The sequence below is a fragment of the Gymnoscopelus braueri genome (genome assembly GCF_963280865.1).
Source record: "Gymnoscopelus braueri genome assembly, chromosome: 13".
NCBI classification, from domain to species: Eukaryota; Metazoa; Chordata; class Actinopteri; order Myctophiformes; family Myctophidae; genus Gymnoscopelus; species Gymnoscopelus braueri.
Genome location: NC_137615.1, coordinates 20,625,198 through 20,638,279, shown reverse-complemented (window position 1 = coordinate 20,638,279; position 13,082 = coordinate 20,625,198). Strand labels below are relative to the sequence as shown.

The window sequence follows — 13,082 nt, the reverse complement described above, 5'->3', positions numbered from 1 at the left end:
CACAGAGATATAATTTATCTGCATATAATGCCCCTTAGACTTCCAAGATTTTTGAATAAGTCATTCTCATATGATTTCCTGTGTATTTATTTGGTGTAGCCAGAGACAAACCGATATATCCTTGGCAAAATGATTCCTTTGGGATTTGCTAAGACGTTCACTATGGCTTCAGCTACCATATTTCTAAACGTTAGAATATCTTCATTATTAACTTACTGTATGTGACGTTATAGGTCATGATCAGTAATGATTCATTTCTCTATAATCTTTTTAACAATTACTGTCATATGCGACATAAATGAGACCTTATTATGGAGCATTTACATCTATGTTGCAAAATTATTGTTGTTTTGGTATTTATTTTCTTTTGGTCCTGGTCTTAAAAGCAGAGATAAAAGTCCAACTAGATGAAGGATGGGCAGCAACATCATAAGCATTCAAAGTGTATACATGAACTTCCATATAGACACTTTAACATGACAGTGTCATGACCGCTTTTTATATCATCTCTACAAATGATGAAGTAATACCTTGCCAGTCCAGGAAGGCCAATCCAGGCATGCTAGGGACCATCTCCACAAGGCCTGGTGCTGCATGTGAGTGCAGGATGAGCTTCACGCATTCATGCCACTGGGCAGGACCTGGGGAAGGAGAGAAACAATAGGGATCAGGGAAAAACTCCTTAGATTTCCTTAGTCATTTCAGCAATATTATTCACAGTTGGGAAATAATAGCCCCTGTTATGCATTCTCTGAAGTTCAACATTTTAGTATGACACATGGCAAGACATTAAAGTCAGCTCACCTGTTTGTTAGAAAACACAAACATCACAGCATGGCATCTCATTCCTCACACACACATCTGTGGCAGGTCCTCCTACGCATTCACTATGACTATTCTGCCATTACTGGCCACTTCAAAGACCAGAGCTGAGCGATGGAGGGGGGGAAGTGGGATGGAGTGGAAGGAAGAAGGAAATACAGATAAAATATCACCAGAGAGCCAACTCATGAGAAATTGACTGATGCCTGTAAAAGAAGAAATTCAGAGCAGCAGCTACAGTCAATACTTTTGTATAAAACCCACCAGATAAGTGGAAATAGCAGCACTCCTTAATTAGTATCATTGGTAACAACCGCTACTCTCCTGTCAATATGTATGGCAGCGGTGAAGACACAGGCTAAAATCTCGCACATGTCAAAGAAGACGAGCAAATAAAGTTATTTTGGTCTCAAATCAAAACGTGATATTCTCTTTCGAAATAACCGCTGAAGTCACGAGAGCGAGAACGCCTGGCATGATGACGATGCACGCCTCCGCCTGGCTACAATCACTGCTGCCATCTCACTGAAAAGTAGTTGCTAGGCAAGCCCTACCACCAACTCTAGACATTAATAGGCTAACTTTTACTCTAACTGCGTGTAGCTATTAGAACTGAACTGCTGTTTGCAATTGGACTCTTTTTTTTTGTTGCAGTTTTTCTTTTGTAGCCTACTAAGTATATTTTGATACCAATACTTTTGTAGGCTACTTTTACTCAAGTAATTTAGATTACCGGACTTAAACTTGTAACGGAGTGTTTCGACATTGCAGTATTGATACACTTATACTTAAAGGGTTATTTCACTTTCAAAAAAACTTTTGGTCATTTTATCATCTACTCAGGCCTTTGTGAGTTTTTTTTTTTTTTATCGGAAAAACACGGCCCCCTCACGCATTAGGAGGGCAGGGTGAGTCACCAGAACCAAGGAGGGGTGTTTTCGACGAATCTAACCTGGTTAAAATGTAGTTTCAATGGGTTTGTATAGGAAGGGGGCGTGTCTGATAAAATGTCAATATCAATTATATATATACTGAATCGAGCAACTTAAAAACTGTCTGGGGGGCTCACAAAGGCCTGAGTAGATGATACAATGACCAAAAGTTTTTTTGAAAGTGAAATATCCCTTTAAAGGTAGGGTAGTGATTTGCAATTATTCAAATAATTGCAAAATGGGTCTATGTTCTGATAGTGCTCGTTACTATAGAGTGTCCTGTCCATATAAAAAGTCTCCATGTCTCTCCAGCTCTTTATAAAACAGAAAATGTATTTTGTAGTTTTTTGTTTTTTTTTGTAGTTTCATTTCCAATTTTATCCAACCAGGACAGAGAACTCAATCAGGATATAGATTAAACAAGTGAAATTGGAAGTGATGACACTAAGAAATGAGCAGACAAAATTTTAACTGGAACACTATACAAATTAAGCTTAAAAATGGGTACTTTCTCCTGATTGGCTGAGATTTTGACACCTACCGAAAAATGTATTTTCTGTTTATTAAAGAGCTGGAGAGACAGGGAGACATCTGTTACTGAACAAACACTCTATAGCAATGATTACTATCAGAATATAGTATTTTAACCTTTTAACAAAATACTTTTTGTTTTAACCAAAAAATATCACTTACCCTACCTTTAAGTGAAAACATTTAGTACTTTTTCCACCACTGCTTTAATATCTAAATACGTAGGCCTACAGCACCACTGGTGCTCACGTGACCATTGTGAGCTTGTAGATCGGCTATTTTCAAATGGCCGAAATGTATAGCCTATAGCCTATATATACATAGGGCGTACAAGTGGTTAATATATGTTTTGTACCGTAACTAGTAGCCTAACTAAAGTTTTCAAATAATTGTAGTGGAGTAAAAGTGTATAATTTGCCTCTGAGATGTAGTGGAGTAGAAGTATAAGTACTGAAAATTGGAAATACAGTAATGTAAAAAAGAATACATCAAAAATGTACTTTAAAAAGGTACAGTACTTGAGTAAATGTACTTAGTTACTTTACACCACTGGGCTCTGCATTGTAAAGAATCCACTGCGTCTAAGCCAGGTCCTCTTAAAGGAGTAGTTCACCCAAAAAATTACTTGTTTTCTATCAATTACACACCCCACAAAGCATTGAATTCATGGAGATTTTTTTGATTTTGTCTCATTTCTGAGACAATAATTTGATGATAATAATAAACATGCTATTGTATCCGCTAGGAGACACAAAGGAGACTCTTTGTGTCTCCTACCGGAGAGACCGCAGGTCATCAAATTATTGGCTTAGGAATGCGATAAAAACAAAAAAGCCTCCATGAATTCAATGCTTCGTGGGGTGTGTAATTGATAGAAAACAAGTCATTTTTTGGGTGAACTACTCCTTTAAGTGCATGCAGACCGGGTTATATTGACTGCTCTCTGGCTTGTAAAAGGGCCCCACTCATTATTTCAGGGCCCAAGGGCAGCTTAGGGCAGCGTATCTCTGGGCATGTGGGCAGTGATTGCAGACAAGAGAATAAGTAATAGGTTGGGAGAACATGTACCTTTATGAATTTAATCTCCACTCCCTGACATGAAACCAAGGTCAACAAAACAACAGCAGACTGTACTGTATGAGATCAGACTATAGGGGCCATGGAAGCTGGGGGACTTGGTAGCCTACAGTGGGGGGATACAAGAAGAGTGGGCGCTGAGGAAAAGTGGGCACCTCGATGTAAAATTTGCTATTTTGTGCTAAATGTTAAACAAATACAATATTTGAAAAATGGTCTGTAATGTAAAGTATACATAATTTGAACATGCACAGTACATCATTATCAGACTTAAATGTATCCTTAAACTTTTCTTGTTTCTTTTCTTGTACACGTTTTGTAGCAATTGTAGAAACATTAGACCTTAAATGTTGAATATTCAATCATGTTCTAATCATGTGTACTTTACATTTTTGAAGACCGCTTTCAAAATTCTTAAAAATAAAATAAAAACATTTTGGACCAAATAGACCATTTTAGAGTGCCCACTCTTCCTTAGTGCCCACTCTTCCAGTTACCATAGGAAGTAGCTTATGATTTTAAAAAAAAAGATATTTATTTGTCAACGTTTAGAGGTGTCTTTTTCGTTTACATTCTTCCACATGTATTTATCTACCAGACTGCTGGGGGAACCAAGAAGTCTGTCCGTTACGTTCTTGGATTGAGTTTCTAGATTGTATCCACTAGATGGGGCTCCTCCATCTTCTTTCTCTTACGGGCCGTTTCGATTCTCCTTTCTCCAAGAAGAACAGAACAGCTGTCAGGCGTTTGTCCTCGCCTTTCAACTTTAGCCTATTGGACCCGACCAGTTTCCTCTTTATTCACCCATCGTCTAGTTTGAATCTAAATCCTGCTTTGATTGATGTGAAGTGAAACAAATGTTCCACAAACAAACTTGCTGATCTTCAGAATGGTGTAATAAGTCTGCAAACAGCTGTTAAAATTGATGTCGACAGAAGCAGATTATGTTGCACAACATCCTTAATAATGAAACATTTATGAATCATGGCATTTGTTGCAGCTTATGATCAACTGTTTGAAAACTTTCAAACAGCCCCCCAAAAAATGTGTGGAACCACCTGGGGGTCCCGACCCACAGGTTGAGAACCACTGACCTAAGACAATCACTGGGCTTCCAGAAGCACAGGTAGCTAAAACACCCTCTCTCTCTCTCTCTCTCTCTCTCTCTCGGGCCTACCTGTCATTCCACTTGGGTGGCGCTACAGTGGGAGGGACAGAGAGATCTTCAGAGAATCCAATGAGCGTGCAGGCAGACGATGAGCTCCCCAAAGGCCTTGCCTCTGCCTGTCGCTGCAGTGCATTGGGAGTTGGTGTGTGTGGGCCACTTATTTAAAGCGGTGCGCCGACCGGACGGACGGCACTAACTTTCTCCGTGCAGAATCAGCGAGATGAAGAGCAGCGCCAGCCCGTCATCATGTGCTCCAGGCTCCCAGGGACCGCCTGCTTACTGCGATTCATCATTGCACTCAGCATCCTTCTCTCGCACACAGCAGCTTATTTCGGGTCAGACACTAAAACCTTTCTATTTTCTTCAACCTGCACAGCCGTTTGCTTAGAGAGAGGGCTCGAAATGCAAGAATATTAAATAGGCCTGCCCCCCCCCCCTTACCAAATTACGCACGCGTAATTACGCACACTCAATTTCATTGTTACTATTAGGCTACTATTTTGTTTTTTACGATTTGTTTGACAAGTTTATTGACGAAACATTATGAACTGCCATGTTGACTTAATTGGTGCAAAGTGTGATGATGATCAAATAGGCTATACCCAGGTGTGTAGCCTATCTTGCTTTAAATTATGAGGCTCATTAATGTATTGTTTTGAATTGCCGATTATTTACGTACAGTATCAATAGATTTAATTGTAAATTATGTTTGAGTAATGCAAAAAAAAAATAGGCTATACCGTTTCAAATAATGTATTCAATAGATGAGGCCCATATTTTCTTAAGTAGCCTACAGCTGTTATTTACGGATGACGATATCGCTCGTGAAACATTCTGGCTATGGCTTTTCATTTTCCTTGTGTTTATTATTGATGGCTATATTCGCGCACTATGAAAGGGGCGGGCCAATAGCTTAATATTTTGGATAATTTACTCTTATAAAATCATCAGTTGCCCATGGTTAAAATGAATAATTACGCATAATGTAACTCTGGCCAGCAGCACCAGGCTTACAATTGTCTTTAATGTGCTGTCTTTATCAGGCTGACAGGTCGAGAACCCTTGGTCTTCTTACCAGGCCCATACTCCAGTGACTCTCCAACAGGCAAGGCTCACCTGAAGCAATGCGAGCAGATGACTCTGACTCGCCGGCAGAAGAGACTGTGTCGACGGGAGCCGGGCTTAGCTGAGACTCTGCGAGAGTCAGTGCGTCTGAGCCTTCTGGAGTGTCGCTATCAGTTTAGGAATGAGCGCTGGAACTGTAGCCTGGACGGCCGGGGAAGTCTTCTGAAAAGAGGTAAGCAAGCCTATAATGTGAGAATATATCAGGCCAGTGGTTCTCAACCTTTTCAGGCCGCAACCCCCCCAAAATAATCCTATTTGAACTGGGGAATGGGGACCCCCCCAACATAATCATATTTGAACTGTGGACCCCCCCCCCCTGACAAGCACTTGGAATTGTAGGAGTTGAGGCATTACATTTAGTTTGCCTCAGTTCCACAGATAGAAAATAGCAGACCTACAAGCTTACAACACCTCCCATTGAGGTGTTGTGAGATTGTGAGAGGCTATTTTCTTAAATTATTTGACAATTTGACCAATGTTTGATCAGATTTTATAGTAGCCTATAGTTTGTTGATTACTTTAGATCCTTTTTAATTTCAATGTTTTTTTAATGTCTTAAAAGTCCTTAAATTATCACTTAAACTTTACTGTCATCTGGGGTCTCCCCCAAACTCATGGGCCACAGGTTGAGAACCACCAAGAAACAAAATAGAGGGGGAAAAAAGTCAAACTGCATAACTTTAAGTTGTTCACTTTTAAAGGCTTTTAAGGAGAGACTATAGGGTCTACTACTTTCTACTTGAACAATTACTCCAACAATAGATGAACCCATTCCTTGGATTAGAACAATAGCCTTGTACTTTACTGAAACCTTCTATACTTAAGATAAGCACGCGGTTTGGAAGCATGCCAGTTGATAGCTTACATATGAAAAAAAGTTTAGACTCTAATAAATCATCATGTTGCCTACATAGCTCAAGTTCCTGCAGGTTCATAGCCACAGAAAAGCGCTTCAGAATTTTCAAGTACTTATGCATATGGATATCAGCATGCGGGAAGAACATGAACAGGTCAGCATCGAAGTAATGAGGGACTAGAGAGCCAAGGAATCCGCTGCGGTGGGGAGCACACAAGCTACGTGGTTATTTTTATCTCGGGAAAGCGCCCATTCCCAGAGGAAAAGGGTGGTGTGATTACTCACTTTCATCTGGGAAAATCCTTCCTAGTCAAAATAATAATTAATTGGATCAAAATATACCCTGGTGATAGCTCTGGGGTAAGCAAATAACAGTGCATAACCAGAAGGAAAGGTCGGAGAGAGAATCATGACACAACTTTGTAATTCTAAAAATTCATTAAATCATTGATGTTGTTGTTGTGAGGCCTCAGTTATATTTTCAAGGGCTTGAAACAACTAATATTAATCCAATTATTATAAATGTTTACTGACAACATTGCAAACACTGTATGTCATGTTTTGTCTACCCCGAGCACACACCTAGTCAATCAATGTCTCATCGAAAATGGTATTATAAAGTATTGCATCTTTGAATGTTTAATCAGAAACGTTTTCAGTCCTTGGGTTCAGAGCCTTTTACGGCTTTGTTAACCCATTAAGACCGGGGAAAGCATCTGTCATTTTAGATTTTAACCACTTTAACCATTATTTTATACTTTGGCTATTAAAAAATAGCAGATATACAAGCTGGTAGATCTGCTATTTTTGAAAAATCGTGAACATGTGTGCAAATCTTTGAATATATATATTTTTAAAGCGAACATTTGTAACTCAAATCTTTGCTTCTGGGTGTCCCTGGAACAAAACATTTTCAGATGGAGGTCGGCGGACAAATATATATATTTTTCGGGGGGTCCTTGACATGACAAAGTTTTAGAACCACTGATATAGCAACTCAGGCCTTAATGGGTTAAAAACAAACCTACAGCCTAAAAAGCCTTATTCATTCTTTCCCAGGGTTTAAGGAGACTGCTTTTCTACTGGCAGTGTCCTCGGCTGCATTGTCTCACGCACTCGCCAAAGCCTGCAGCTCGGGCCGGATGGAGAGGTGCACATGTGACGACTCCCCTGGACTGCAGCACCGAGAAGCGTGGCAGTGGGGGGTCTGTGGTGACAACCTGAAATATAGCACCAAGTTTCTCAAGAAGTTCCTGGGGCAAAAGAGGGTCAGTAAAGACCTAAGGGCACAGATTGATGGCCACAACATCAACGTCGGAGTCCGGGTGAGTGTGGATGATGAATACAAACAAGGGTCTATAGCAGTGGTTCTCAAAGTGCGGTCCGGGGACCCCCGGGGGGTTCTTGGGGGGGGTCCCCAGCAAAATTATTTAATATAGCATTAGCATCAAAATGTGTTTAGTCACTTTAACCCTATATGCATCGGCTATTTGAAAATAGCTGATCTACAAGCTCACAACGCGTGTTGCATGCTTGTAGATCTGCTGTTTATATCATCTTGAAAACCTTTTCAGTCCATTTTCAGGTGGGGGGCCGTGGACGAAATTTGTCCAATTAATACATATTAATTTGGGGATCCTTGACATGAAAACGTTTTAGAACCACTGGTCTATAGGGTAGAATTGTGAAATTTTACGGTACCTGGAGCCTCATTCTGTACATGTATATTGTATGTACTTTCACGTCACCTCCCAAGCCCAAGGCATCATAAACATAGGCCGCACCAGGGCCCCACTTAGCTCAATTAGTTAGGCTACAATTTTACTCTACAATTATTCCTCTGTCACACTCTTGCACTGTGAAAGGGAATCGCATAGTTATCCTCACCTGCATATTTTGCCCAGTGCCAGCCAGATCGACTCCCCCATTACGCTCCCTCAGTCATTGGCCTTGGTGCGTACAGAAGCGGTGGGTGAGGCAGCGTAACAGTCAGGGAGACAAGGCGACTGTGAGACGGTGGGAGCCAGGTGTTCTCAGGCATGATAAAGCTTGCTGTGTGCAGGCCTACACAAAATTAAAGGTCTCACGTCAGGGAGAACGATTATAACTGTGGCCTCTTTTAATATACGAGCGAGCATTTTTTCCACCGACGGGATCACTGTGCTGCAGTGATAAATCCACATAATGTTCATAACCACTACTGTGGAGCTTCAAAATAGCAGGCCCTGGGGCTCTACCCCTGTACCCCACACCTGAGGAGGCAGAGACTAGGAGAGGAGAAACAGAGGAAAAGAAAACAAAAACAAAAGCAGGATGAACTAAAAGGCACCTATCTTATCTGATCTTTGCTGAGTTAAACGTTTTCCTCACCTTGCATCGCTGTGGCCTACACTCCTACAGAGAGAGAGACCAGGAGACTTCGTGTTAACAAAAAAACGAAGCCCCCCGGGGGGTTCATACCTGCAAAGGGCGGAATTGAGCAGAACTCTTCAACCCAAAAGTACGCCCTGGGCCCCTCCTCCCACCAAACCAACACCCCCCCCCCCCCTTGCCATAATGACCTGTATCTGGCCCCACAAGTCAGGAGCTATCTGGCTCGCTGATTGAGCACTCATCACCAACCATCAAACTCAGAACTATTAACTGAGAAGCAAGGGACACCATCACCCATTGGCAATTTTCTTTTGGCACTTTTCTTTCTTAAATACTTATCGATGGTTATTCCGTGATCAGGCATGTACAGAGAACAGGGTGGAGAGATTCCTCTGTCTGTGCTGTTTTGTCACCTGTGCCTCAGGCTTCAGAGAGGGGAGACAAGAGAGAACCAGACAGAAAGAGCTAGTTTCAACACATTGAGAAAAACGACTCCGCAGGCGTTGTCCAAGTGAGCGATGCTAGGTAAATGAAATATGACATGATGAGCAGTCCCCCGCAATCCAATCCATTACCTGAAACATTTACAATGAGCCACTTGCTAACCACCAACCATCCACCCTTAACTCCCTACCCCCCCCCCCCCCCCCCCCGCCTTGCAGGAAACAGGTTCACTCGGCTTAGATAGGCCCCCGAGATAAGAGGCCAAGGCAATGAATCAGACTGAGGAACCTGACATTTCTTCCCCTGTTCCCCTCCTGTGTCGTTTTTTTCTCCACTCTCAGGCGGTGAAGAGCGGGCTGAAGACCACCTGCAAGTGTCATGGCGTCTCCGGCTCCTGTGCGGTGCGGACTTGCTGGAAGCAGCTGTCCCCCTTCCACGATACCGGGCGGCTCCTTAAGTTCCGCTACGACAACGCAGTGCGGGTGCTGAGTGTCACCAATGCGGCCACTGGCGAGACAGAGCTGGCAGGGTCCCGTCGACATGGCCAGAACCTTCGCAATACTGACCTGGTCTTCCTGGAGGACTCCCCAAGCTTCTGCAGGCCCTCCCGCTATTCCCCGGGCACAGCCGGCCGAACATGCGCCAAGGACACCAGCTGCCATAGTCTCTGCTGCGGGCGCGGCTACAACACTGCCATGCGCCTCACCACCCTCTCTTGCCACTGCCAGGTGCGCTGGTGCTGCCACGTGGAGTGTCAAACCTGTGTCAGGGAGGAGGAGGTCTACACCTGCAAGAAAACCTAAGAGAGTCAGGCAGACGTGAATGACTAAACGGAAGAAGAAATATATGTAGGGAGCAATGTAAGGACTTGCAAAGGTTATTAGAAAAGGACATTCCTTTAATAAGTGAATGAATTTGAGAGAGGAATTTGATCATCTGTCTTATTCCACACTAGAACTGCCCTGTGACATGTTGAGGTGGCTGAACTGCAATCTCTTACAGACATTACTCTGACGGATTTCACATTTTGGGCATGTCTTTACAGATGCCATTCCACAATCCAATTTTGGGAAGCGTTATTTTGGGAATCACATAAATTCCTGATGGTTTTAATGTTGCCGGTTATTTGGTAATTGTCACCAAACTTTCATAGTCGCTTGGGTGAGGAATGTTTCAAAACCACTTTCCTTTTTTTTTTCTCTGAATGCACTGGGGGGGATACCTCACTTGTGGGAAAGAGGGTAAAGGTTGCCCTCTGGGATGAGCTCTTAAACAGGTACTGGACAGGACTGGATATCTCCAGCATTATTATGTCAATCTCATCTGTGGGGGAGCTCTAACAGTAACTTTGATGTGTTGTAATTTCATTGGTTCTTTCCGTTTGTCTATTTATTGTATCTATTATGATATCTGTCTAACTGCTGCTTTATACTTTTAAAGTTCTTGTAATTGAGTGTCTTGCCTTGTAAGGTTAAAAGGGCCTTAAAGGAATCTGGAACATCTCCCTGTCTGTCTTTCTGTCTGCTGTGTTTTTCTGCTGTGGAGCAGCATATGAGTGCATTTATTTGTATAAAAAGCACTTAAGATGGCCTTAATTATTAAGCTTAGAGGTTAGAAAAATACTTTTTAATACTTTTTTTAATGTCTTCATAAAATCACTGGAAGCAACAAGAGAAATTGCTGATGTCGCTGATATGCATGGTAGCCACAAGCATGAGCAGGGTTATTGTGAAAAGAAACATCAGTTGCTCTTATGGAAATGTCTATGGAAATCTCTGCATGTAGCCTAATGTGTTCTCAATAGAGTAAAGGGAAATATAAAGGGAATGTATCAACAGTGTGGCAATCACCAAACACTTTAAAAGAAAAAGAAAAAAGGTTTATTGCTGGACATATCAACCCTCTACTCTTACTCTTTTTGAAGATTTATATAGAGGCATGTATGCTTTCATGTCCATAATGGCTTAACCAAACCATATGCTCTTAAAAGTCTAATTTAGGCACATCTTTGTTGTAAAATGCCTGAAATGGGCCAATCTTGTTCCTAATTTTCCCAATCACCAATCAGAGAAAATGGTAGTATTTACTGCATGACTACAGGTCAAAGGTGCATGTCTGCCCCAAGGGCTTTATTCTATGGGCCATTTTATGTTTCCTTTGAATGATACTGGGTTGTATGTATAATATGACTATAACTCATATCAGGGCTCCAAGCATGTGACAATGTGGAATCTTATTTTTCTACCTCACATCGTCGTTGGGCAATTATCATTGATTTTTTTGTTATTTCCTTTGCAAATAGCTGTATTTTCCTTTGCATCTCTCATCATCGTCTTACAAGTTCACATTTTATAATTGTACAATCCTTGTTTGTTGATATAACCTTACATTTCCACAATATTTGTACTGTATGTGTGTCTGTGTGTGTGTATGTGTTTGTATATATGTGTGTATGTATATATATATGTGTGTATGTATATATATGTGTGTGTGTGTGTGTATGAATATATATATATATATATATATATATATATATATATATATATGACTGATGTCATATATATATATATATATATATATATATATATATATATATATATATATATATATATATATATATATATATATATATATATATATTGTTTCATTACATTATTATTTAAAAAGAAATTAAGATAAATAAATGAACATACATTTGTAAGAACTATTGTATTTGTCGTCACTTGTTTAGCTGTAACAGCTCATCCTTTCCACTTCAATGCAACGGTGCTTGTCTGAGTGTTACTGTAACTCTTGAGAGTGTACAAATGGAACCAAATGGACCTGGAATGGGCCTATTTATGGTAATGCAATTTGTGTTAACCAAAGGACCAAATTAAACAACCCTTAAGGGTCCATTTGGCGCCATTTGTGCACTCTCAAGAGTTACTGCAGCCTTTTTAACTTTTTAACTTTATTCTCTGTATTCTATTATTAAAGTTCTGTTTTTATTTTGCTCTACTTAGTTTAACATGTAAAGCGACTTTGAGTATTAGAAAAGCGCTATATAAATCTCAGGTATTATTATTATTATTATTATTACATTAATACTCAGAATTTTACAGCGTAGGCCTACAGTATGCACGCAACAAGAAGGCCATAGATGTACACCTGCCTGGAACTCTGCTCTCTCCATCTATGTGGCCAAACCACTTCCTAATCACACAGCCCTGCCCTCCTTTTCATCTGAAAGGACTGTGGTCGTGGACTCACTGCATCACCCTCAACCGCCCAGTAACGAGGGAGGGGGGCACACGCATGAACACATTACACACACACACACACACACACACACACACACACACACACACACACACACACACACACACACACACACACACACACACACACACACACACACACACACACACACACACACACACACACACACAGGTGTTCTGCCTCTGGCCAGCACACTAAGCATGATGACAATGATAATGGTTATGATGACAGGGATGATGATCTTGAAGAATGTTGTCTACAAAAATATAGAGCGTTTGACCCCAATTAACCACTTTCATCATGGTGTGCCTATTTTGGGTATATCACAAAAACGTGCATAACGCCACCATACAGCAAAGCATAAAATAGAGCTTAAGTGGTTAACTATTTACAGAGGTAAAGTTTAGTTCCCTGTTGTGACGTTTGTGTGTAAAGTGACGTTAAAGTCACTTTACACACTCTTTATACACACACTGTCTAGGGGGACTATGGA

General features: G+C 41.1%; 1 protein-coding gene across 1 annotated transcript; it reads left to right on the top strand.

Moving 5' to 3' along the window:
• Positions 1 to 4,776: 4,776 nt before the first annotated feature.
• Positions 4,777 to 11,647, top strand: wnt9b (wingless-type MMTV integration site family, member 9B; the record flags this gene model as incomplete). Its single annotated transcript, XM_080446306.1, has 4 exons — positions 4,777 to 4,865; positions 5,574 to 5,827; positions 7,571 to 7,836; positions 9,670 to 11,647. 4 exons carry the CDS (start codon positions 4,777 to 4,779, stop codon positions 10,129 to 10,131), a joined length of 1,071 nt encoding a protein of 356 aa, XP_080302432.1. The 3' UTR covers positions 10,132 to 11,647.
• Between the last annotated feature and the right edge of the window lie 1,435 nt (positions 11,648 to 13,082).